Source organism: Caretta caretta, chromosome 1 (genome assembly GCF_965140235.1).
Source record: "Caretta caretta isolate rCarCar2 chromosome 1, rCarCar1.hap1, whole genome shotgun sequence".
NCBI lineage: Eukaryota > Metazoa > Chordata > Testudines > Cheloniidae > Caretta > Caretta caretta.
The window spans coordinates 338,748,023-338,775,515 of record NC_134206.1 but is presented as its reverse complement, the minus strand read 5'-3'; the positions used below and the strand labels follow the sequence as shown (position 1 = coordinate 338,775,515).

The 27,493-nt window shown below is 42.9% G+C and overlaps 1 protein-coding gene across 1 annotated transcript in view; it reads right to left on the bottom strand.

Annotated features, from left to right (window-relative positions):
- FRMD4A (FERM domain containing 4A) overlaps positions 1–13,205 on the bottom strand; it is a 557,138-nt gene extending 543,933 nt beyond the window's left edge. The window contains exons 1-2 of the mRNA XM_048836550.2: positions 12,874–13,205; positions 12,291–12,427 (exon numbers count right to left, since the gene is read on the bottom strand). Coding sequence (XP_048692507.2) covers positions 12,291–12,335 — 45 coding nt within the window. The 5' untranslated portion in view covers positions 12,336–12,427; positions 12,874–13,205. The remainder of the gene's footprint in view (positions 1–12,290; positions 12,428–12,873) is intronic.
- Between the last annotated feature and the right edge of the window lie 14,288 nt (positions 13,206–27,493).

Sequence of the window (27,493 nt, the reverse complement as noted above, 5' to 3'; positions counted from 1 at the left end):
CACCAGTGAACATGACTATCACCATTTTTAAAAGAAAGATGTTACTGTAATATGTTATCCTTACTCGATAGTTCTTACTGTAATTCTTTTCAATTTAAAAAAAAGAAGTCTTAGTTATTTCAGTGACTCTCAGGTTTCTTTTCAAGATATTATTTATCATCCTTCTTTCGGTGAGTTTAGGTTTGGTGAGAACCAGCTGGACAATTCTGGGTACTGTTTTATCCTCAAAACAGGTGGAACATGAGAAACAGTAGGACACGATCCCCCAAAGCATTAATGTGCCTCAGCTCTGAGCTGGCAGGAAAATTTGTAGTGATTGTAGGATGATAGTTGGAACTGGAGAAAGGGTCAGGTTTCATGAGGGATCCTGTTTTGTGTGACACCAAGGGGTCTCAGGAATGCAAGCTGAGGCCAGGCTGCTAACACACACTAAATTTTCAGCATGTAAGACTGGCCAGTCAGAATGCTTAATAAAGAATTCTTTCCTACAAAACTGTCTGCTGGATGCAGTGTTTACTGCTAATGAAACAGACATGAGATAACAGTTCAGTCTCCAGGAGCCACTCATTCCTCAGACTACTGCTGAAACGCCTAACAAGAGTATGCCTTGTTGTAGTTGTTTTCGGGCTGTGGACACTTATCCACTAAGAATTGGAGTGAGATCAGACACAAAGAACATTTGTTTCTATTTACAATGGGCAGTGGCATCAGATGGAATAACGCAATTATTTAATTTAAATGTTTAAGACAACATGCCAAATTCTGCTCAAATTGATACCTGTATAAATGCTGAGTAAATCCATTAAAGTCATTATAAATCCAGAGTAATTGAGGGCACTATTTGCCCTGTATCGCTGAAGAGAGAAGAGAGTGGGGAAAAAGGTTTTAATACAGCTAATTTTCATGCTTTCCTATTACAGTAGCCTATACCATGGTAGAAATAATGACCTTGACTAGGCATGTCCCTGGCTACTACTGACCTACGGTTAATGGCCCAAGGTATAATTTTAGGTTATCAACTATCATGGCCAATAATTAATTACCTGGAAATACATTGTCCTTTGACCATTAAGTTTCAATTATGTTCAGATTATTCAGAATGAAAAACATTTCAACCACATTTATTGCAAAGCTGTGTCTCTGGCTTTACTTTAATACATTAGTTGCAAAAATCAAACGTATATTAGTCTGAACATTTGTTATACAACATTTCTCCATTAATGTTACCCAAGTTACTGGTAACTAAACCGGAGAGGCTTCAAGTCTTAGGATCACAGGCTGCCCAGAGATGAGAAATATGCTCAAAATGGATTTTGATATCTATATTACTGGAGCACCCCATAAAGGAGTTACTTTTTAGATATTTAACGGTTTAAAACTGGTTAGATGAGTTGGGATGGGAGCAAGGGAGAACTCACTGTTGGGAACAATCCTGCACTGACAGAGAGAGAGAGAGAGTATTTTAGTTTTGGTAGCTCTAGCTGAGCACCAGATAAGGTAATTAAGAATTGTACAATTGTCCTTAGTGGATTCCGCTCTTTGCCTTTCCTACATTTGGCCGCTTTGTACCGTCTTGGCCATTGCAATTCTTTGTCTTCAGTTATCAAAGGAAAGCTTTTGCAAACAGGTGGGTTTTGTAACACACTCTGAACAGAATTAAGCTTGGGCTCAATCTTATCTTCTCTGGTTGGCTGTTGGCATCATTCAAGGAAGCTTTGTCCCCAGCTCTTCGAGGGCCTTAAAGATTAGGACCAAGGACTGGAACTGGCACTGGAAGTGATCTACAGTCCTTTCACCACTGCCTTTTATTTCTTTGAACTGTAGCCAAATTGCCAGTTCTCATAACCTCATCAGCTTCTTGGGCTTCATTACTGAATGCCCCACCTTAATACCTTACACTTCAAACATCTTTCAGCAGTGCTTAAGGAATATTAGTTGTGTGCATTCATATCTGAGCCTCTTGGAGCATGAGATGCCCGTCCATATTGCTCAGGACAAGTGCATGCTATTATTTAACAGTTGGTTTGCCCCAAAAGGCCATGCTGACACCACAATATGAGCAGGAAGCATCTGCTCAATGTCAAGTGACAAGGGAATGGTATGAACATCTCATTTTACTTATTCTGAAAGAACAAACCATGCACTGATTTTTAAATTCATTCTTCTTTCTTAAAAAAACCCCCAAATAACTTTGATCCGGTGCTTCTTAATGACCCTTTAAAGCATGTTCTGTGCCATATACTGAGATCTGTTTATTCACATTTGTCTGTTTCAAGGGTCACTACAATCTTGATGGAGCAAGAGGTTTCAACGTGCAAAACTCTTCTTCTGGGAAATATATACAGCTTAGTCACTCTGTTAACATGCTATGGGATAGTAAAAAAGATCATTTAAAAAGATAAATAAGTTTAAACTTTTATTATGATTTCTTTTTTGGTATTATTTTATTGTCTTGTACTTTGAAGCTTCTTCGAAGCTGAGGCAGCCATTTTTGTTGCTGGCTAACTGCTCTAAAATGAAACTCAGGGGTGGATTGATTTAAATCAATGTGATTTAAATCACCTCGTGAACTGAGTCAATTTAATTCATTGATTGTAATCAACTTGTCCATTTGTACTTCAGCTGTTTTCCCATTGGTTGATATAACCATTACAACATGTTGATTTACAACCAAATAGAGCCTTTTACATCAGATTTAGTATATTTTTTTCTACCCTGGAGGATGCAACTATAATTATATATGTTTATTTAACCCATTATATAGCTTAATATTTTCAGATTCTAATGAATTAATTGTACATTTTAGTAAGTTAGAAAATGGTGAATGGTATATTGCTTATCTACTAGATAATTAATGTTTTGCTCACAATTTATGTCAAGTTGCTTTAGGATTGTTAGGATGGTAACTGGAATTTAATTAAACACACAAAAACAGAATATAAAATGTATTTTTATTCAACAAAACAAGTCTTTAATACAATACATGATCTATCGTGCCACATTTATAAAGCTTGACCTCAAAAGTTAGATTTTTTTTTTATATAGAAAAGCAGCCTTTAACTCAAAGATTTTGATGGAGGATCATGGATTCAGCATTGTTATTTTTTTATATAGGTGTTTTAAGAGATTAGAATAAATTTAGGCCTTAACATATTTTGTATTAAATTCAGATTTCATTTTAATTAGTTTTATTTTTAAAAAAGAAAAACATACTGTAATTTACATAATAAAATCAAAATAATCTGATTTAAATTTTAAAAATCTGTTTATTTTTTCAAAAAATATACATTTTTATTGACCCTAAAGCTAATATAAGTGGCTGAAATATAGTTGCCAGATTACAGAGACTTGCACATTCACTGTATTTATTGAGAAGTAACCATACAGAAATTTTGGAACTCCCTATACTGTGACTGGTTCATATCATTAGCCAATTGGAATAAACGCTTTTCATTGTATTGAGAAATAAGTATAGAGTTACTATGGAAATAAGGGCTTGTCTACACTTACCGGAGGATCGACGCTGTGGTGATCGATGCATCGGCAGTTGATTTAGTGGATCTAGAGAAGACCCGCCAGATCGACCACCAATCGCTCTCCTGTTGACTCCTGTACTCCATTTGGTCGAGAACAGTAAGGGGAGTCGATGGGAGAGCGTCTCCCATTGACGTTGCATAGTGCGGACTCCGCGGTAAGTAGATCTAAGCTACGTCGATTTGAGTTACTCTATTCACGTAACTCAAATTGTGTAGCTTAGATCGACTTTTCCCTTTAGCGTAGACAAGCCCTAAGACTTGCATAGCCAGAGTTCAGGGAATTGAATAACTACAGTAAGTAACGACTGGACTGTTACACACGTGAAACTGAAATATTTTGGGTGAAATAATATAATTACAGAATAATTTATTATTAATTATGTCTTGGGGATAAATCAACACTGTCAAATTAACAAATAATCAATTTTTGTTTAAAAAAATATACTCTGAGAACTTTCATTGTCAATACACCAAGTGATCCATCCATGCTGCTAATTGACCACTTGTCTCTTAATTGTATAGAACCTCACATTAATCATACTGAAAGCCTACTCAAATGCCCACTAACTCATTCCCAGAAACATCCAATTTCTATAATCTCATACAAAATTGATGACTATGTCTTGGACAAAAAATAAATAATAATTAAAAAAAAATCTTCCCAGTCATTCTGAATGAGTGGTTGAAAAATGTTCCTGAAATGAAAACTACCACCTTATCCTTAGTAAACATCATCAAATTAGCATTCTGTTTTGTGCCTGGATTTGAGCATGGTAATAAAGGGGAAAAGTCAGGCATGGAAACATTGCCATCTGCTCATTCACACTTTAAAAACCATGCGTGCAAAAAAGAAAGAAAAGGAAATCAGTCACATGTGCTGTAACAGAATTACAATGGTAATAATTTCATCATTCTCCAGCTAAAATAGCACAGGTATCACATAACAGATCCCATCACAAAGAGGTTAATTGCAATCCAAGGATTCAACCTGACTGAGTTGAATTAAGTGGCTTCTGTATTTGTAATATTAACATCCTGGCCTCTTTCTCTCACCAGTTTACACTGCGAATGGAGCCTCGATATCATTGTGGTGAGCATTTCAGAATTACACAAAAATAAATGAGGGCCAGAGTCCAGGCCTGGAGGGGTAATTAGGAGCAAGCATTATAGAGTTTAAGGCCAGAACGGACTACCAGATCATCTCATCTGGCTTCCAGTTTATCACAGGCCATCCACACAACCCAGCGCCTGCACACTAAACCCAACAACCAAAATTAGACCAAAGTGTTATATAAAATGCTGGGCGTCGGCCACTCCCCCTCTCCCCCCCGAGCAGCTACTTGACTCCTCCGCCCCCATCCTCCAACACATCAACCAGCAGAGCTGGCCTGTAGGGAGGGTGATCTTGGAACTGTGCAGCTACACATCAGCTCATGCCCAAGGCTTGTGGTAAAACCACAAATTAGTATATTTAGTAAAAGGACCTGCAAGAAGAGGGGTCCTGGTGCATGATTGGGACTCTTAGGTGCTATGATTATAATAAGCACTATGTGATCACCTGGTCTGGTGATTTCATTTCACCCTTTCAGATTTGAATTTGAAACCGTGGCATGAGAGGGTGAAAAGGCAGCTGCGGGCCTGATTCTAGGCAATATTGCACTATCCATTTCTAAGCAACAGAATGTTCTCCTTACAAACTGATGACACGGTGTTGTCCTCCAACAGGTGCTGAAGACCCCCTGAAGCCAAATGAGGACTGCAGGTGCTTCTGCATTAAGCCCTGTGTAGAAACAGCTGTGTGCTTTTCGCTTGCTTGAAAGGAATGAGGCAGCTCAGATCTACATCCGAGGGGCTGAGGTCACTTAATTGGTAGGTAGAGGTCAGAGCCACAAGGTTAAAATGTCATGTGCTTGTTACATATACTGAGTGAGGGTAGTAAACAGTGAGATAATTTCAACCTGAGAAGTGACACTTACAGTTAGATAGTGAATGAGCTCACCCTTCTTTTGTAACACTGCTTCTCCCAAAGGCATTAATATGATCCTCCAAACCAAGCTGTCTTGCCATAGATGTAACGGGCACAGCCTGAATAGTATAGAACACATTTCCTTCAGTTCAGGGATCTAAATTTGGGCTCTGTGGTCCAGCATCTACTTGCCCAAAACTTGCATTGCACATGGAAGCTGGGTAGGCTGCTAACTACCCAATTTGCACTCACGAGGATGGGTTTAGTGGATGTAAATTTAGCCGTCCCTCTGTGCCCTATGTTTATGAAGAGTCAAAGCTGTTATCAAGACCAATACCTCTAAAGCCAGCAAAAGCAGGCATTGCATTTTATATGTTTGGTAGCAATAATAAGCACTACTACTCCTGTATAAAGGCCTTTCAGCACAAGGGCCAGCCCTTGAGGTTTGTGCCTTTCACTTCAACAGAAGTAAGATCAGGGCCAAACATTCTGAAGTGTTTGAGAGACTCTGAAGAGTTAAGTCTAACTTCTGAGAGGGAAGTATTATTCCCTTTTTAAAAAGGGAGAAGTCGAGGCACAGAGAAACAGGCCCTGGGATTTTCAAAGGAACCGAAAGGAGTTGGAACTGAGCGCCCATTGATTTAGTGCAATTCAGGCACCTGACTGCATTCAGCTCCTTTGAAATAGCCTACCTTAAGTAGGAAATTCACAAAGATACTGGAGTGGAACCCAGGTATCCTGAATCCCACCTTGTGCCTCAGCATCCTCCATTTATAATGTAACTGGATATTATAGATAGGTGTTGTCAGTGTTATTTTTATTTCATAGTGTTAGTGATGTTTTAAACTTTACAAAGCTCTTTGGGACCAAAGATGCCTCTATAAACACAAGCGATTGTCGTTACTATTGTACTAAGATATACATGATTTCTAAATGGAACATTATTTAGGGAGGGCTGACATTTATTATTGATCATTTACGTAGCCCTAGAAGGTATTTGGAAGGTTAAGTCCAACAGTGACCATGAGGGGCTCAGATACTATGGTAATGGGGGCCAAATAAGCACCTCAGTGTAACCATCAGGGGGCTTACCTAGGTTCCTGGGTCTCTGTGCGCTAACAACTCAGGGGGATGCACTGTCCTGGGGAGGAAAGGGGGGCCAAGGGCAGATTCAGAGTCTGCTAGGCACCCAAGTAAGTGAGACACTATTTCGAGGGACAGGGGCCCTGCCTGCGTGGGGAGTTTTCCCAACAAAGGTCTTTAAACCGGGAGCCACCTTGAAGAGGGAAAGGACCAAGCTGAGGGCCGTTGCCTCCAGATACCCAGAGGCCAGTTCTCAGGGGGATCCCTGCATGCACCCTGAGACTCATGAGCTGTCCCACAGTAAGTCCTACCCTTTCTGGGCTTTCCCCTCTCAATGCTCTTAGCATAGGCACCAACTCCAAGGGTGCTCCAGGACTGGAGCACCCATGGGAAAAAATGGTGGGTGCTTAGCACCCACTGGCAGCCCCCCATCAGAACCTCCGCCTCCCCCCAGTGCCTCCTGCCCACCGGTGTGCCCTGCCAATCAGTGCCCCCAGTGCCTATCACCTGCCACGGATCAGCTGTTTCGCGATGTCTGGAGGCACTGGGAGGGCGGAGGGGAGGAGCGAGTGTGCAGCATGCTCAGGGGAGAGGGTGGGACAGGAAGAGACGGGGCAGAGGTGGAGCAGGGGTGGGAAGAAGCAGGGCGGAGTTGGGGCATTGAGGGAAGGGGTGGCGCCGGGGGGGAGCACCCCTTGGCAGATTAGAAACTCGGCACCTATGACTCCCAGAGGGCACATCTCACTTCCTATTGGTCAGGCTAGCTCTGAAGCTTTTACTTGTCAATCATTTGACTCTACCCCCTCCTTTCCTTCAGACACTACCCCTCCCCTGATGAGGTGCACTGGTGGCCATCCAGCCACACCTGCTATCCTCCCCCAAGCTGGCAGGGCCCCTGTCCCTGAGTTAGTGCTTCTGTGCCTTAGGTGAAATCAGCCTCTCCTGCTCTGGCAGCTAGCTTAGGGCTGCCTGACCACTGTGAGTTTATCTGAGCTCTAGGGGAGTGAGGATGTTTAGTGGAGTTTTGTATCTGCACCTGACCCCTGCATCCCTTTGTGGTGAGGGGAAATCTTGGGACAAGAAGCAGCCTTATTCCTGCATGAAGAGGATCCCTGCCAGCTGTGATCATCACTTATTCAGCAGTGGTCGGCAGTGGCTGAGGAGTCAAGATCCATCTCTGAACTGAAGAATCATTGATGGACTTGTGAATGGACCATCTTTTAGATGGTCAGGGAAATTGTCTGGGAGACTCCCTGATCTGTGTCCTCAAGCCAGGGGCTGAAGGTTTGGGGATTTTATTACCTGCAGCCTATTAAATCCATGGAAGGACTTACCATTTTATCCCACATGAGAATCTTTTGGGCTGTACTGAATGAAGTCAGCTAGGTTGTTTATTGCTGTTACGGAAGATATTGTTGTCACGAGTTATCAAGGGCCCCTACAAAATACATGTACAAACAGGAGACTAATTGTTTGGTTTGCAATATCAGGTCATGTGACAGAGGAAATTCACGGGTATTATTGGCATGGCCACCAGTGAGCGTGAGAGTAGTGGTTTACCCTGTTATGTTATATTTACTTCCTGTTTAGTATAATGACTGTGTTGCATATATTGTATGTGGTTGTGTTATTGTAATTTTCCTTCCAAGCTGCCCTGGTGACCCTGCCCGGAAGGAGGGAGGCGGTTGGAGGCACCACCAACTAAATTCATATGGGAAGAAACTAAAGAAGTTACACCCTGCTGGGCTGGAGGTGGGATCCAGAAGAACCAGGTCTGTCCATCAAAACCTGTAAGGAGATTGGCGCTAAAAGAGATATCCAGGCAGATAGGGATGCTACATTAGCTAGATAGGAGGCAGTGAAGACAACACGAGGGGAAGCAGGAGACAAAAGCTCAGATGTGAACGGAAGTAGGGCCCACCACGCCCTTGCTGAGGAGAAAGAGAAGCTTCATCGTGAGATACAGGGGAAGCAGAGCCAATGGAAAGGTGAATGACATGACAGGAGGAGATCATTTTGTGCAGCAGCATTTTGGCTTAACTGCTGAGGACAACTGTGGTTGATGCCTTCCCATTCTGAACCTCTGCAGTCAATCAGTGCATATTAAAAGGTGTTTTAACCTATGGTACTCTAAAAGGTCACATCCCTGAGAACTAATTGGATGAAATGCTGTGATGCTGTCTCAACAGAAACCAGGTAACATAACTTACTATGTCATTAAACCCCCCATGATCAATACTTGTCTGCTGCTTTAAAACATTGCAGCAGACTGATCAGATGAACATAAAATTTGTACTGTTGTTGCATCAGTGCTAAAGAGCCTGACACAGAAAATGCAATGGCTTGTCTGGGATGAAGATACACATGCTCTTACACCCTTATAATGCTCACTCCTCCTGGAACACAGAGGCTGATGCAACCTGGACGCTAGTGATCAGGTGATCCTACAGATAAAACTGCTGATGCTCTGTAGCAGGCTACTTCCTCGGTTCCAGAGGAAGTGACACTGCTTGTCTGTTGCAATCTGTGCAGCTTGGTAACATGAATTCTGCAAGGCAAGGCACTGCCCAGGCTCAAGTCATTTCTAATAATGAAGGATCATTGCCAAGAAATAAGGGATTCACATTTAAACTTTTCAGTCCGTTCCCATTTTATTAAATGTAACAACTCTACAGCAGGAAAAACCCAATTTGGATTTGTGTAAAAAAGCCCTTTCACTGGGCCTCTTCCCTGACTTCTGTCTATAGGGGAAAGTTGCACCAGTTGAACTTGAATCTGTTTTTAAACCAATTTATTTAAGCTAGTTCTAGCCTGTGTGGACATGATTATTTTGATGTAAAAGCAGACAAAAAGACAGCCCCTGTGGGGCAAGGACAGTCTTTTTGTTCTGTGTTTGTACAGGTCCTAGCACAATGGGAGTCCTGGGTGTATCACTGGGGCTGCTAGGCACTAGTGCTACACAAATAAATAAATAAAAATAATAATAAACTGAAATAAGACTGTCCACACAAGGTTTGCACTGATTTAATTAGATCACACCATTAGTTAAACCTTGTGCAGACCAGGCCTGCCTGCCTGTCTTTCCTTAATCTGTGAGCCCCTTGGGGCATACTCAGCTGGTACATATGGGAAGTGCCTAGCATGCCGTCGGCATGACCACAAATGATAATTTTCCATGACAATTGCCAGTGGCATTTGGGAAAGCAGTATGGTCCAGTGTTTGGGTCATCTACATTCCCATATCTGCCACTGACTTACTGTGTGTATGAGTTTGGGCAAGCCCATTAACTGCCTTGATTTCCCTATCTGTAAAATAGAGATAACATCACCACCTTAGGTAAATGCCTGGAGATCTCCACTTGGAAGAACCATTTAAAGGCTAAGTAGTAGTAGTCTTATACCATGCACAGAGAAGTAACCCCTCTCCAACAGCACTGCTTTTGTGCCTGAAAAAAAAAAAAAGGATGATGGAACCCTTGAAGCACACATTACTGATGGGAAAGTGTGGTACTGAAAATGTTTAGAAAAGGTTCCCTTGATGTGGATAGCCCACCACAGCATTAAGAGCTATTTCCTGAAGGTGAAGGGTTTAATCCTTTTCGTGTAGGGGAATTCGGAGAAAAGGTTCCATTACAGCAGGATGATGTAAGTAGTTGTTACTGACCCAAGGGCAGGCTGCTCAAGCATGCATTTTAAATAGAGGCAAAGGCGGGGATTCTGATTGGTGGCTATATCTCGTCATACACCAGAAAACAAAACAAAACAAAACAGCAGAGGCAAAAGGGCAGTAGAATTTTTTTAGCTACAAATCTTCATCCCATTCAGAATACGCCAGAACAACACCCCTTTGCACAGAAGCCCCAGAGAGACATTTGAACCTAGAAGCTTGGGGCATGTGTTACTGAGTTTCAATGCATATTTCCCTGTCCCAGCACTATATCAACCCTCTAAAGAGATTGTCAGAAGGGTTAGAAACCAAGACTTTCAGATCCATGGCACACAACCCTACCACTTGAGCTAAAGGAGTAGCTCCAATAACTGGTAGCAGTATTGGGCAGTTATGCACTAGCGAAGTAGCCAATAAAGGGATCTACACCACAAAATTTGCCGCTATGTTACATACAGGTGCATGAGAATTGAGATAACAGAAGCTGCAGGATATTTAGAGATTAGATGCACAGTAAACTTCAGAAAATAGTACTGCAAGGTAGAATACAGGATACATATACATGTGGGCATGCCTTGTTGTGCACAGAGCTGTAGAAACTCAGATTTTTGGGTGCACATTTTTCAGGCAGCTTTGCACAGTGACAGAATTTCACCCAACATACAGAACTGGCTAAAAGAAATAAAACAAGGTGGGGGGTAAATTGGAAAGATAAAAATACAGGCTGAGAATTAAGACAGAAGTAAAACAAAATAAATAATTCCTCCTACAACTATTTGCACTGACTGCTTTAGAAGCTGGGGACCTTTTAGTATACCTGTGAAAGGTCAGAGGCAGGGAAAAGGAAGAGACCATTAAAAAGCCTGGGAGAGATGGAAGAAAGAAAGGGCAGCCTGTATAGCACATTAGTTTCCAACAAATATAAAAACAAATCATCAGTACATTTAATAGCGTATTTAGGGTTTCAAGCAACAGACATAAGATTTGCCCTTCTCAGCTTGACCTTTGTTAACAACTCAAGACGCTACAGACCTATTATCCTGCAGCATCCCCTTGATAAACTCATCATGTCTGCAAATGCTATGTTCCAGGAGACATTCCCTTTCTCAGTCAGAAAGCAAAGATCAATATATATATATATATATATATTGCACTTGCTCTTTGCTTGTAAAAAGCCTCTTGTGGAAATGTTACGGAGACATTTGGACACAAACAAATCCAGCAGAGATCTTACACTAAAATTCCTTCTTATGCTGCAGCATAGAAAATGGCAACACAAATGATTTTTAAAAAAGAGAGAGAGAGATTGAAACAAAAATAAAGCTTAATATCCATCTCTGATGCCACCAAAGGTTTATTTTAATTGCAGCAAGATACCATTATTTTCCTGGACTCAGCCGCCACGTTTTATGCTAAATAATCTTCTTTGAAATATTATAAATCTGCAGAACTTTGAAAAGTAGGTCAGTAGCGCAACATGTAGTAAATGTCTCATATAAACACTAGCCATTTCTATCTACAGGTTGTAGTCAATATCACATCCAGCATACTCATTAGCTAGTCAAGTGACTATTCACTGGTTTACCAAATGATGATAACAGCATCATCTCTAAGCATCCATTCATTGTTAAAGACATATGTACATGGATTGATGGGGGAAAAGACTCCTTGGCATTTAGCTGTCTTGCAATTAGCAAGGAAAAAATGAGAGAAAGCAGAAGGAAGAAAAGACAGATTTTACATTCTCATATGATGAACTATGTGGAAGTCTCTACAGGTTGGGATAAACCAAGATGCAAATATACCTGTATATTAAAGGCATTTCAAAATATGAACATTATTAGTGGTCAATATGCTTAAAACCACCATCAGAGGAATGTTTCTATGTATGTTCCAAATGAACTCATTTTCAAAGTTCTCCAGGACCTATTAAAGAAAAGCATGTAGTCAACATGGTCTCTCAATGATTTTCTGCTCAGGATCCATGCAATCTCCCCACCAGCCCCTCAATAAGCTCCACATTTCAGCAAGCACTTACCATCAACAAGCTAAGGGCAGATTCTGGAGCACGCTGAACAGCCATAACCTTCTCTTCCTACATACAAATCCTCCCTCAGATTTGGTCAGCCTTCGGCCTTGTATCACAGCAAAGCATCCAGCAGCACCTACAGCAAACTACAAAAATAGAAATCCAGAATCAGGGTCAGATAGCATTTTCCTAGAGATGGAGTAGGAAAAAAAACACCAAACAACAACCACCCCTTCTCAATCCAGAAAAAAAGCTGAAGCTAGGCCAAATTTTACACTAGGGGGAGGAGAGAAATGGAATGGAGAGCCTGCTGGAAGAATGAGATATCGGAAGCTGCAGGATATTTAAAGATTAGATGTACAAAGCTACAGTAAGCTGCAGGAACACAAGACTCATATCAAACACCTACATGAGAGGTTAGAATACAGGATACAACCCTCTCCCTCCCCCCCACACCCACCATATTGAATACGATTAATTGATTTAATTGTCATTATCTTTATTGTGGATAAAGCAGCAATATCCCAGACTCTCTGCTCCTTCCCCCCACAGTACTGATGCAGAACCAATGCTAATAAATATCACAACATACCGCTTCCAAAATGGGCAATTTTCTTCTCTCTTCTCATAAAAACCTGCTCCTCTCTTTGGAAAGCAGACGTCTGCATAATACAGACATGAGCAATGAACGAGAGGAGCAGAACCAGGAAGCGCCAGGCATTCACTTGAGAGCAACAATTACCTTTATCATATTCGAGTGAGAACTGGGTTATGCACTCACCCTTTTCACCTTACCCAAAAAAATAAAATCTATTTCTCCTCCTCTCCAAATGGACTCAGCTCCCTGTGGAGCTAACACACTTACTAGAGACATGTAATTACATAGCCTGCTCTGTTAGCGCTCTGATCACACTGGCTGTACCACATGCAAACAGCAGAGCCAGGAATCTTCTCCCCCCGCACTCCCCTCCATAAGGCTACATGTTAGGATCCCCTGTGGAGCGTCTATAGCTCAGACAGACGTCGAAGGCTAATTGCGGGGATGGGAGACTGTTAAGACACAAGACAAATTAGCCTGAGAAGAAGCCACTTGTTTAAATATTGGATTTAAGTGAAAGAGATTGGTTTTCACAGAACTTTAGAAAATAAAGCATTCTATTGTGAAGGCCACCAGTTTAAAGTTTCAGCATATCAAGGTAATTATCAGAACTTCCCCTATGGAATACTCTATCTAAGGCACTCGTAAGGCACCCAAGTCCATCGTACCTGAGCTCCTCTTTAATGTTTTTATCCTCACAACCTACCTCAAGGTATCATTCCCACTTTTTTTAAAGAAGGTGGGAAACTGAGGCACAGAATGGTCACACAGAAAGTCTATGGATGGAGCAGGAAATTGAAGTAAAATCTCCCCACCCCAAGGATCTCACCCTAACCATCAGGCTACTGTCTCTTTCTCCACTGGGTTATTCTCCCTCTCCTTCCGGCATGGGATGTTACAAGTTGTTATACCCCCGGACTGCACCAAAAATAAGCAAACAAAACACTCTTCTCTGAGGAGAAGCAGGAGGTTGACAATATTCCAAGGAAGACAGAGACAAATTCCTTAAATAACTCGAGACAGGGGAATTTGGGGGGGAGATGAAAGCAACCTTTTAAAAAATGTCTAAGGGCATCAAAATATAAAATATGTAACAGAAGATTTTAAACATCAACAGCAAATACCCACAGGCTACTGCTGTTCAAGTTTTCCCTGTACTAACCCACATGTGGAACTGTACAGCTCTGTATTTGTGTGATTACAAGGATAACACAGCCGCGTAAACAGCCAGCTCTGCAACTCTAGAGTCTGCCTGACAAATGTGAGATACTTTCACAGTTCCCAGGCAAGTGCCTTTAGGGTTGGTGGGTTGTTTGGTTTTTGGAGCCACTCGTTATAATTTTCCAGAGATGGGTGGGACCAATGTAAAGTCAACAATCCTGCAATGGCAAGATAATAAATTGATCACAGAGGTCTCTTCAATCTCCAGCTTCTATAAAGAGTACAGTTGTAGGGTGAACTCCTAACCAAAGACTGGGAGCTAGTTCTGGTTTGTGGTGCCTGTGGCTTGCTGCTCTCCTCCCTCCCCCAAGTGCCTCCCACCAGCCACCAAACAGCTGATCGGCAGCACCACCAAACAGCTGAGGCTGGTGGGTGCTTGAGCCCCGGAGCACCCACGGCATCGGCACATATGGCTTGGGTACAAAGTCATAGGCAAGGAAGAGACTGTGGTCTTCCCCCGATAAATAAATGTCAGAGAAGGGCTGGTGAGACCCATTGTGGGGATGGTCGGAAAGTACAACCAGATACATTAGCAATGCTCCAGATACAGATTCTACCACTAGAGTTGGTTGCCATTTTTTGATGAAACATTTTTTGTTGGAAAATGCCTATTCATCGAAACTGAAACTTTTTGTGGAAATGTTCCAACAAAAATTTCTTAGGATCAGGATGGACTTTCTGGTTACACAGAGAAAGAGAGAGATCCCAGGATAGCCTATAGTCCACTAGATCAATGGTTCTCAAACTTTTGTACTGGTGACCCCTTTCACACTGCAAGCCTCTGAGTGCAACCCCTTTTAATATATTTAACACCATTATGAATGCTGGAGGCAAAGCAGGGTTTGGGGTGGAGGCTGACAGCTCGCGACCCCCCACCTAATAACCTTTCAACCCCTTGAGGGGTCACAACCTCCAGTTTCAGAACCCCTGCACTAGATAAACCACATACACGGGAAATGGGAGACCCAGTTCAGACTCAGCCAGAGCAGGGACTTAAACCTGCATCTACCATATTCTATGTGAGTGCCCTAACCACCAGGCTATTGGCTTTCTAGGGTGGCTTGCTCTTCCCCTCCCCACACCCCAATTTTTTAAAAAAGTCTTGCTTTCTTCCCAGTGTGGAACAGGAAAACTCCTAAATTTTAATGGAATGAGGAAATAGTTTCCTACCCAGCTTTATTCACCATCCCTAAGTCACTGGTAGTATGTCGTGGGGCTGAGGGGAAAATGTTTTCCTACCTGGAAACTAGGCAAACAGTTTAACCCTCGACTTGAGCACAAACCAGGCTGTGTTTAGAAGGATTTGTACCCATGCAGTTATTGCTGCTGAATACTGAGCACTTCTTGAAACCTGATCCTTATTTAGGTACCTAACTGGTATTTGATATATGGAAAATCTTACCCCTAATGGTCAGAATTTTAATCCTCTAGGACATTAACAAGAACTGAAAACAAAAGAGAATATAACAGTTACCTTCCCCCCATACATACAAACACACAAATTTCAGATCCAACTTTATCAAAGGAAACCTCAGCAGGACACAAGCCATGCTGCCAGAAAATCATAGCTTTTAAGGCCGGAACGGACCATAAGAACATAAGAAGGGCCATACTGGGTCAGACCAAAGGTCCATCTAGCCCAGTATCCTGTCTCCCAACAGTGGCCAATGCCAGGTACCCCAGAGGGAGTTAACCTAACAGGTAATGATCTAGTGATCTCTCTTCTGCCATCCATCTCCACATTCTGACAAACAGAGGCTAGGGACACCATTCCTTACCCATCCTGGCTAATAGCCATTAATGGACTTAATCTCCATGAATTTATCCAGTTCTCTTTTAAACCCCGTTATAGTCCTAGCCATCACAATCTCCTCAGGCAAGGAGATCCACAGGTTGACTGTGCGCTGAGTGAAGAAGAACTTCCTTTTATTTGTTTTAAACCTGCTACCCATTAATTTCATTTGGTGGCCCCTAGTTCTTATATTATGGGAACAAGTAAATAACTTTTCCTTATTCACTTTCTCCACACCACTCATGTTTTTATATACCTCTATCATATCCCCCCTTAGTCTCCTCTTTTCCAAGCTGAAAAGTCCGAGCCTCTTTAATCTCTCCTCATATGGGACCTGTTCCAAACTACTAATCATTTTAGTTGACCTTTTCTGAATCTTTTCTAATGCCAGTAGATCTTTTTTGAGATGAGGGGACCACATCTGTACACAGTATTCAAGATGTGGGCATACTATGGATTAATATAAGGGCAATAAAATATTCTCCATCTTATTCTCTATCCCTTTTTTAATGATTCCTAACATCCTGTTTGCTTTTTTGACTGCCGCTGCACACTGCGTGGATGTCTTCAGAGAACTATCCACGATGACTCCAAGATCTTTCTCCTGATTAGTTGTACCTAAATTAGCCCCCACCATATTGTATGTATAGTTGGGGTTATTTTTTCCAATGTGCATTACTTTACATTTATCCACATTAAATTTCATTTGCCATTTTGTTGCCCAATCACTTAGTTTTGTGAGATCTTTTTGAAGTTCTTCACAGCCTGCTTTGGTCTTAACTATCTTGAGCAGTTTAGTATCATCTGCAAACTTTGCCACCTCACTGTTTGCCCCTTTCTCCAGATCATTTATGAATAAGTTGAATAGAATTTGTCCACATGTGTGCTGACCCCCACAAAGAACTCTAATAGATTGATAAGACACGCTTTCCCTTTACAGAAACCATGTTGACTTTTGCGCAACAATTTATGTTCTTCTATGTGTCTGACAATTTTATTCTTTACTATTGTCTCAACTCATTTGCCCGGTACTGACGTTAGACTTACCGGTCTGTAATTGCCAGGATCAGCTCTAAAGCCCTTCTTAAATATTGGCGTTACATTAGCTATCTTCCAGTCATAGGGTACAGTAGCTGATTTAAAGGACAGGTTACAAATCATAGTTAATAGTTCCACAATTTCATATTTGAGTTCTTTCAGAACTCTTGAGTGAATTCCATCTGGTCCTGGTGACTTGTTACTGTTAAGTTTCTCAATTAATTCCAAAACCTCCTCTAGTGACACTTCAATCTGTGAAAATTCCTCAGATTTGTCACTTACAAAAGACGGCTCATATTTGGGAATCTCCCTAACATCCTCAGCCATGAAGACTGAAGCAAAGAATTCATTTAGTTTCTCCGCAATGACTTTATCGTCTTTAAGAGCTCCTTTTGTATCTCGATTGTCCAGGGGCCCCACTGGTTGTTTAGCAGGCTTCCTCCTTCTGATGTACTTAAAAACATTTTGTTATTACCTTTTGACTTTTTGGCTAGCTGTTCTTCAAACTCCTTTTTGGTTTTTCTTATTTCATTTTTACATTTAATTTGGCAGTGTTTATGCTCCTTTCTATTTACCTCACTAGGATTTGACTTCCACTTTTTAAAAGATGCCTTTTTATCTCTCACTGCTTCTTTTACATGGTTGTTATGCCACGGTGGATGAGGGTCTTGGGGTGTAGAATGGAGCTCAGGGCTGGGGCAAGGGGTTGGGATATCGGTGTGGGGTACGGGATCTGCAGGCACCACCCCTTCAGCTTCCATTGGTCGTGGTTCCTGGCCAATGGGAGCTGTGGAGCGGGCACTTGGGGGAGGGGAAGCGCACAGAGCCTCCCTGGCTGCTCATGTGCCTAGGGGCCGCAGGGACCTGGCAGCCACTTCTGGGAGACATGCAGAGCTAGGGCAGGCAGGGAGCCTGCCTTAGCCCCAGGCCCCTGCTGTGCCTCCAACTGGACTTTTAACGGCCCAGTCAGCGGTACCAACTGGAGCCTCCAGGGATCCTGTTCGACCGGGCGTTCCGGTCAAAAACTGGATGCCTGGCAACCCTATCCCACTGTATAGATAAGCCCTAAATCTATGCTACAATGATCCCTTATGGGCAAAGAAGAGCAGTGAGAAACCTTCTCTCCTGTCTATCATAGAATGACTTTTAGAGGTATGAACAGTGTTGAATAGGAAATAGTGCAGTGTGTGAGCCTGCAGAACAGGGAATGAATATAGTAGTTAAGGGGCTATTATTCAGGTAGTAGGGAGATAATTCCCTATATTAGTCAGTAATAATATCATTATTACTTTAATTATTAAAAAGCAGTAGGAAACAAAGGGTAGGAATAAATGGTCAGTTTTCAGAATTGAGAGGGTAAATAGTGGTGTCCCCCAGGGGTTGGTACTGGGACCAGTGCTATTCAATAGATTCATAAATGATCTGGAAAAGGGGGTAAACAGTGAGGTGGCAAAGTTTGCAGATGATAAAAAGCTTCTCAAGATAGTTAAATCCCGAGCAGACTGCAAAGGGCTACAAAGGGATCACTCAAAACTTGGTTACTGGGCAACAAAATGGTAGATTAAATTCAATGTTGATAAATGCAAAATAATGCACATTGGAAAACATAATCCCAACTATTCATATAGAATGATGGGATCTAAATTAGCTGTTACCATTCAAGAAAGAAATCTTAGAGTTGTTTTGGATAGTTCTCTGAAAATATTCACTCAATGTGCAGTGGGAGTCAAAAATGCAAACAGAATATTGGAAATCATAAAGAAAGGGATAGATAATAAGATAGAAATATCATTTGCCCCTATATAAATCCATGGTAACTCCCACATCTTGATTACTGCATGCAGATGTGGTTGCCCCATCTCAAAAAAGATATATTGGAATTAGAAAAGGTTCAGAAAAGGTTGATAAAAATGATTAGGCATATGGAACGGCTTCCATATGAGACGAGATTAATAAATATTGGGACTTTTCAGCCTGGAAAAGAGACGACTAAGGGGGGGGATATGATTTAGGTCTATAAAATCATGACTGGTTTGGAGAAAGTAAATAAGGAAGTGTTATTTACTCCTTCTCATAACACAAGAACTAGGGGTCACCAAATGAAATTAATAGGCAGCAGGTTTAAAACAAACAAAAGGAAGTACTGCTTCACAAAATGCACAGTCAGCCTGTGGAACTCTTTGCCAGAGGATGTTGTGAAGGCCAAGACTATAACAGGGTTCAAAAAAGAACTAGATAAATCCATGGATGATAGGCCATCAATAGCTATTAGCCAGGATGGGCAGAGATGGTGTCCCTAGCTATTGTTTGCCAGAAGCTGGGAATGGGCGACGGGATGGATCACCTTATGATTACCTGTTCTGTTCATTCCTCTGGGGCACCTGCCATTGGCCCCTTTCGGAAGACAGGATACTGGGCAAGATGGACCTTTGGTCTGACCCAGTATGGCCGCTCTTCTGTTCTTAAAAGGCAGTATTGTCCAACCCTTACCCATGTTGAGCAGTACTTATGCACATGTGTAGTACTATTTACATTGAATGAGTAAGTGTTACTCAAAGTGAGTAAGGATTATGGGATCAGGCACCCATTGGGATCTGATCCAACTCCCCATGAATCAATGATAATCTTATTATTTTTAGTTTAGCATTGAAAGACAGGCCCAAACCCAAGCCCCACATCCAAATATCTGCAAATCATTGTGGTGTTCAGAATTCAGATCTGACTGTTGCCATTTAAACTCAGCTCCAGTGTCAATGATACAGGCTAGAATGACGTTCTGTTCACTAATGTTTGCACTCTTGTATGTGTTTTCTTCCTACCTATATTCAAGTGATCGAGTTCAACTGGACGTTCATTCTCAAAAACCAAATTCTATGATTTGCATGTGCCAATACACATACCAGAAGTGCATCTGCATTCATCCAGTCAGAGTACAGAAATCATTCCATGGGACAATCTGACAAATTGCAACAAAGTGATGCCGCTTGAATTTCTGACAGTCATAACCAAGCTGCAGAGAAATACATTTAAAATCACATAAACTTGAACAGGCAAATCTGAGGACTTCTTGACTTACTCATAGAATATCCTCAAGCAGGGAAAGAGGATGACTCTAGCAAATAGTTTATCCTTTGTGAATTATTCATTCCGCTGTAATAAAGCCATAGAAAGAGATTTATCCCATTATGTCTTCTCCTTCCTACACTCCCCTCCACAAACCCAATTGCTCAAAAATCATTAATCATGGCCTCTGAACAGATCCCACTAGATCCTAACTGTTTCTTTCCAGAATCTTATCAGAAGCCCTGGCAAATATAGTTATGGGTCAGAGGATTCTCCTACCAAATTTAGAGAGAATTGGATGGTGCTGGGGCCAGTAGGCTGTCAACAGAAGAGACAACACTGGAGCCCTGAGGGAGAAGGGAAGTCTGTGGTTACTCCATCATTCTTTCCTGCTAGTTGGCCTGGAACACTGGAGGCAGCTGAAGAGGCAGCATTTGTTGTCCCATGTGAGGACGTAACATGGAAAAATATCATTAGAAAATCAGCCAAACTCAATATAGGGCCAATTTTAGACACGGGACAACCACATTTAAGGGGTGCTGTGAAGAAAGCCAATGGCTTGGTCCTAATTCGAAGCGGGGTACTTGCTATGGGGCCATTTTTTTTCTCCCTTGCTCACTTTCAGTTACATCTTATCTGGTGAATGGTCCCTGTGACATTCTATACCTGTAACCCCCATATTCATCATTGATATACAATTGTGATATTTCATATAAAGCAGGCCGTGTGAGGTATCGGGAAAGGTTATGATCCGCTGAAAGCCATTGTTCTATCTAAATATGTATATCATTAGGGTATATGAAGTTATGAGAATTGTTTCATATGGCTGTCGCTAAAATATGCTGAGAGTTTGGGAAACGCCCAGATACTAGCTCTCCAGAGACAATGACAAGGGAGGTAACCAATGCCCAGGTGGGTACTGAACAGACATCACCAGCCATTGTTCAGCAGAGGAATTACAATTCAATGACTCACTCAAAGGAGATACACCAGGGGTATTGCTTCATCTTGTGAATCAGCAATACCCACCGCACATGCCTGGACTTGTGTTCTCCAAGCACATGGACTAACGGTATAAAACAGAACACAGTGGTCACATGCTAGGCCTTTCTACTTCCCCCACCTATGCTGCAAGCAACAAGGACACTCAGAAGACTGAAGACTCCAACAGAGGACACTGGCCCAGGTTTCAAGGGTGAAACCCATACTATGAACTGCAATTTCCAGTGGGGTGAGAAAACTGCTTAATCTAGATGTTGTCCAGTCTAATAGGGTTGAGAGTTTAGACTGTGTGCTTATATTTCATTTTCTTTTGGTAACCACTCTTTTTGCCTATCACTTATAATCACTTAAAATCTATCTTTTGTAGTCAGTAAATTTGTTTAATTGTTTATCTTTACCGGTGAGTTTTCCTGAAGTGTTTGGTAATGGTGTTTGCTCAGGTTTACAAAGGCTAGTGTATATCTACTTTCCATCGATTAATGGAAAATAAATTTTCACTGCTCATCTTGAGCAGTGCAAGATGGTATATTCTTGAGGTACAAGGCTGGAAGCAGGGGGCATTTGGCTGGTGCCTTTCTCTGTGTGATTCATGAGTGGCTCTGGAAGCATTCATGCAATCTAGCTGGGTATGGGGCTCCACATGCAGTTGTGCTGAGTGATGATAGCTCCTGGAGGGGTTTGCTGGTTGTCACTAGCAAAGCTTTGTGAGAGACAGCCCAGGCTGGAGAGTTAAGGGGGCACAGCAGTCCCATGGTCCCAGGCTGCACCCTGGGGATCCTGTCACAGTCCCATTCACTTCAGTGGGACAATTAGATAAGTAAGGTTTCAGAGTAACAGCCGTGTTAGTCTGTATTTGCAAAAAGAAAAGGAGTACTTGTGGCACCTTAGAGACTAACCAATTTATTTGAGCATAAGCTTTCATCCGATGAAGTGAGCTGTAGCTCACAAAAGCTTATGCTCAAATAAATTGGTTAGTCTCTAAGGTGCCACAAGTACTCCTTTTCTTTTAGATAAGTAAGGTTCTCCCCAGACTGAATGAGGGTACCCGGCTTCATGTGCTATCTAGCCAGTTGACATTCGTCTCGTCACCAAACTCCAAAGCTGTGGATACAACCACCAAGACGTCTGTGGCTGGCCAGGAGAGTGGGGTCCCCAGAGAAAAATTCTTCTTAAGGGACCAAGAGACAGACGGCCCTGGGTAACTAAAATCACAGGAAACCTATTCTAAACTCACTTATACCAAGTTTACCCTGGTGTAACTTCACTGATTTCAGTGAAGTTATTTCAGGTTAAGGGTTTGTCTGCATAGGATATTTTTCCAGTTGTACCCGTATAATTAAACTGATATGGCTAAATACTCCATGTGGATATTCTTAGGGCTTTTTTGGGGGGCTTATTTTATACTACTTCCAAAGTGACATAAGCAAACCTGGAAAAGGCATTCATTCTTATACCAGAATAAGAGTGGCCACACAGAGTTATACTGGTGTAACTGTAGTGGCTTAAATTCACAGCCTACCCTATACCTGTGAAGACAAGGTTTTAATCTGGTGTAAGGGCCTGATTCAAAGTCCAGTTAAGTCAGTGGGAGTCTCTCCATTGACTTCAACAGGCTTTGCATCAGGCACTATGTAAGGTCAGTAAACACAGTGGATATTGACACCAATGTTGCTACAGAGGAATAACTTATTGTAACCTTTACTATGAAGTCAGAAATAAAGCCCAGCCTCTCGCTAGTACTCCTGTGGGTGTCACACCTTTGTTATTGATAGTCATCAGGCTAAGGTTCTCAAGAGCACAGTTAAATTAAATAGAATAATTACTGCATGTTGATGCAATACTAAAATATTTTAATTATTATTTGAGGTTAATGACTGGGCAATAAACATACTATATAGCAGTTAATCACAAAGACTGTTTTAATGATGACATGATAATTAATTAACAGTCTATAACGGTGTCACTCAATTAAAAGCCTCAGATTTTATATGATGGCTGGTTTGTACTGATATGAGGTTTATAAGATAATAACCCAGACAGGCTCATTCAGTGTTAATTAAAAAAGGCTGGATTTATTAAGGCCCCACATAGGGCTTGGAGGGCCTTTAAAATACAGTACCTACACAAACTTAATGTAAGTGTCCTGAAAAGCCTAATCACTAACATTTTAAGTGACCTGTTAGGCTACATGTGTGCGGACTGACCTACTTTTCAGAGGCATAAGAGCACCTGGAATCCCCAAGAGCTCTCAAAAATATTTTAAAAACAACAGCAGCTCCTCTTCCAGACACAACTGCATACAAGTTAAATGCCCACCAGCCTTCCCCACAGTTAGATTTGCATATTGGGTCATGCAAGAATTTTACTTCCAGTAGCATTACTAAGAAAAAGTAAAAGGTAGAGGCAAGGAACTTTGCACCATAGAATCATTTGGTTCCAGTGGGACCTTGTTTTCCAACTCTCTGCATTAAGGAAGGATCAGTTTCACAATTTTTAATCCATTCTTAGTAGTCGGATGTCTATTTTAGTGCTAGATTGAGACTTTACTCCCAGCCCTGAGTGAGGGGCATATCTGCTTCATCCCATTAGCAGCCTAAGGAAGGACAGAGTCTCAGAAATCTCACCCTTGCAACAGGAAGGAAGTTCTTCAGTCTGTGAACATGAAATTAGTGCAATCTACTTCCATCCACCTCACAACTGGTTGGCTATTCTGGTCAGCTAGTGGAGGGGTGTAGCAAGGAAGCATAGCCTCCCTCAGAGGCGGACTAGAAGGGAATGCCGCAAGCCACCTGGTGGGCAGAACTAGGAGGGCCGTGCCCCACAGACTGGAAGCAGAGGTGTGGGACAGGAAAAGGAAGTATAAAAGGCCAGCCCAGCAGGTTAGTTGAGAAAGAGCTGCCAAGGGAGACAAATGCTCCTTCCCCGCTGCTGGAGCAGGATGCCAAGGTGAACCACTGCTGCCCTGAGGACCGGCACAAGCTTCCAGAGAGCCCTGACCCTGAGGAGCTGCTACCACTACCCTTGGTGGTGTATCCAGGAAGACTGAGGATGATCCCTGGATGCAGGTACACCCGAGGGGGAGAGTAGGAAGCAGTCCAGGGGAACCAGACTACCGTCTGGCTGGGATACCACCGGAAACACAGTCAGTGTTGCGGGGGGATTCCCCGCTGACCCAGTGGCAGACCACTCTGCCACTGTTAGGGCCCTGGGCTGGGACACAGTAGAGTTGGGTAGGCCCGTGTCCCCCTGCCACCTCGTCCCTGGGGTGGCAGTACTCCCCCTCTGTAGGCCAAGAGCCCCTACGTTTGTCTGTCGCCCACCAGAGCCAGGACAACAGGACAACCTGTGCTTGGTGCTACAGGTCTGCCTGACTGCAGGCCAGAACCCTGACTGTTTGCTGCTCCATCCTACTAGAAGGCTGGGCATATAAACTGCTGCAGCTCTGCCTGACTGCAGGCCAGAATCCTGATACTTTGCTGCCCCGCCCTACTTGAAGGCCAGGGCCTACTGAGTACCGTTAATTCCCCCTATCCTTGGTTGTGAGCATACTCTAGCAGACCAGACTGCAAAGAGGCACGACCTCCCGCAGAGGCGGACTCGGCGGGGCGGCCACGCCACCTTACAAGGGAATGGAACCAAGGCCACTCCCACTCCCTGCCCCTTGTCGCCATCTTGCAGCAAGGGGGAGTATCTGGAGATGAGGGGCTGTGCTCTACACCAGATCCAGACCCAAAGATATGGGGATGGTGAGCAAAGAGGTTGGGCGAAAGGTCTTCGGGCTTGTCTACGCTGGCAAGTTTCTGTGCCGTAAAGCAGCTTTTTGCGCTCAAACTGCAGCCGTGTACACACTGCCAAGCCACTTTGTGTGCAGAAACTCCTCAGTTGCAGCACTGCAAAAAAACCACCTTGACGAAAGTTGTGAGTCTATTTGCATGGAGGCTCCGGCGCTCTATTGCCAGTGTAGATACTTGATTGCTTTCTGCGCTGTAATTGCCCTCCAGAGCTGTCCAATAATGCCTGAAGTGACCGCTCTGCTCATTGTTGTGAACTCGGCTACCCTGGAGACATGGCCCCTCCCCTTTCAAAGCACCGTTTCTGACAGCCCTTGCGTGCTGTGCTGGTCTGCTCCGGGACATAAAGCAAACCATTAATGTGGAATGTTTGTGCTGGCGAACACAGAGGCAGGGGTGTGTGTGTGCGTGTGTGAGAGGGAGGCAGGGGCTGATGTTGGGGTATCCCCCTATCCCTGCCTCAGGACTGGTTGCTTCCTGCCACTGTCTGAACTTACAAGATAACATGCTGACACGCTCTCTGTTCCCCAAAACACACAGTCTCTCTCTTCTCCCCCGCCCGTACACACACACACACACTCCCATCACACACTCTTCCCCCACCCCTTTCAGTTGAAAAGCAGGTGGCAATGTAGTAGGATGCCCATGGAACAATGGGATTGGGAAACCTGCATCATGTGACCCTGTGCCTGCCCCATGAGGCATTGCAAACCCTGCGGCCAGTTGCACAGTGGGATAGCTACCACAATGCACTGTCTTTGCCATTGCAAGAGCTGCTAATGTGGATGCACTTCAGCGTCACAAGGAGCACAGAGTGGACATGCAACAGCGGTTTAATTCCAGCTGTTTAATAAAAATGGTATAACTGGTGGCGCAGAAACTTGCCAGTGTAGACATACCCTTAGATTCCTACCTCAGTGAGTAAGACAAGGGCTCAGACTGGTTCTTAGTCTTGCACATCTGCAGTGATGGCAAACCTAAATCATACTCAAAGTTTTCTTAGCCCTTTTCTCTGCTGCAGTTTATGTACATTACACCTTTGTTTTGTCCTTACTGAGCAGCCACAATATTTGATCCCTCTCCTTTTAAAATATTTCCTATTGGCTATTTGTAAATAGCAGCTGTCAGGTCACCTGCTCACTTATCTCAACTCCTTCTCCTAATTTCTCCAGTCACTTTAACCTTTCCTCTTATGTACATTTCCAAAGCTTTTCCCTATCTCTGTTACTCTCCAACCAGCTCTTTCCAGTTTTATCTCTTTGTAACACAATGCTCAGAAGCAAAAGCAACACTCCAGCTGAGGCCTAGCAGGAGTCAATCAGAGCAAAATTACCAGCTTGACTGGTTTAAACATGAGATCTGGGTTTCTCTGTTGTACCCAGCACCATGGGAGGGGGATGGTGCCTCCTATCATTATGAAGTGAAATTGTAAAGATGATCTCTGTCTCTAGGAAGGTGAGGTGGAAATGGGTTTTGCATTTTGCTCTGAAGGGCTGAGGTTCGAGGTGGTGCTGATCAGATTTGCACGTCGTGGACAAGAGTTTGGTCTGTCTTACAAAGGAGCCTTCTCCTGGAGGCTGACAGTTCCACTGTTCCAGTGGAACACAGCTGTTGTGGACAGGGTCACACTCACACAGGGCGAGGCACTTCCCTCAGATAACTTGGGCCAGTCTGGTGGAGAGCTGGGAAGATGAGGAATGGAACCTTGCACATGGCCTGCTATTCAGTGAGACGGCTGTAGAGCAGGGCACTGAGGAGCAGTGTTCACAGCACGTCTTTCTGAGCAAACTCTCTGAGCCGTATTCTGAACCAACTGTAGCCTGACGGTTGGCGATTTCATACCTACATTCAGGGTTACAGTAATCAGACCTGGGATTCACGTGCCTGTGAAGCTATGTCTTGGCTGAGTCTGAATTCAGTAAAAGGGGATGCAGTTGTCTACCAGCCAGAGATGGGAAAAGGACATTATTTGCTACTGTCACTATTTGACTGGGAGACCACTGAGGCTGAAGACTGCCTTGATGATGTGAGGGCAGATGCCCTCAGTGGGGGGTGAAATTAGTGATGAGGTGAATTCTTCAGAGTGCTTCCCCTTCCTCAACCACCATCACCCAGAACAAAGTGCACATGGACAACGGGCTCTGGCTACAGAATGAATCACCAGAGTTGCTCAAACTAATATGGAGCTTAAGAACTTCTGGGACATCTCTATATTAACATTACGATACTATCTAAGTGCCTCACAATCTTGATTAGTATGTATTATTTGTTCAGTCATGGACTGAACCCCATTGTGCTAAGCACTGTACAGCCACAGAACTAAAAGTCAGTGTACCCTCGCCACACCACTGTGAGGCAGGGAATTACTGTTATGCCCATTTTACAGATAGGCACTGAAGAGACAGAGAGACACTGAAATCAATGACAGTTAGGCATCCAAATACCTCTAAAGATGTGGTCCTAAGTTGTTGTACCAATAAAATAAAAACCAGCAGGATCTTATTAAAGGGAAAAAGGCAAAATACCACATTTATTGTGAATACAGAAAGAATCATAGTAAGCAGTTAGTTATAGCTATAACATTCCATTCAATCTCATATTTATTCACACATTCATTCATACAAACACACACACACACAGGTTCTGCAAGGTTGTTATCATAGTTACCAGCCTTAGAGTTGCTCATGCCAAGCCACTGGCCAGGTGG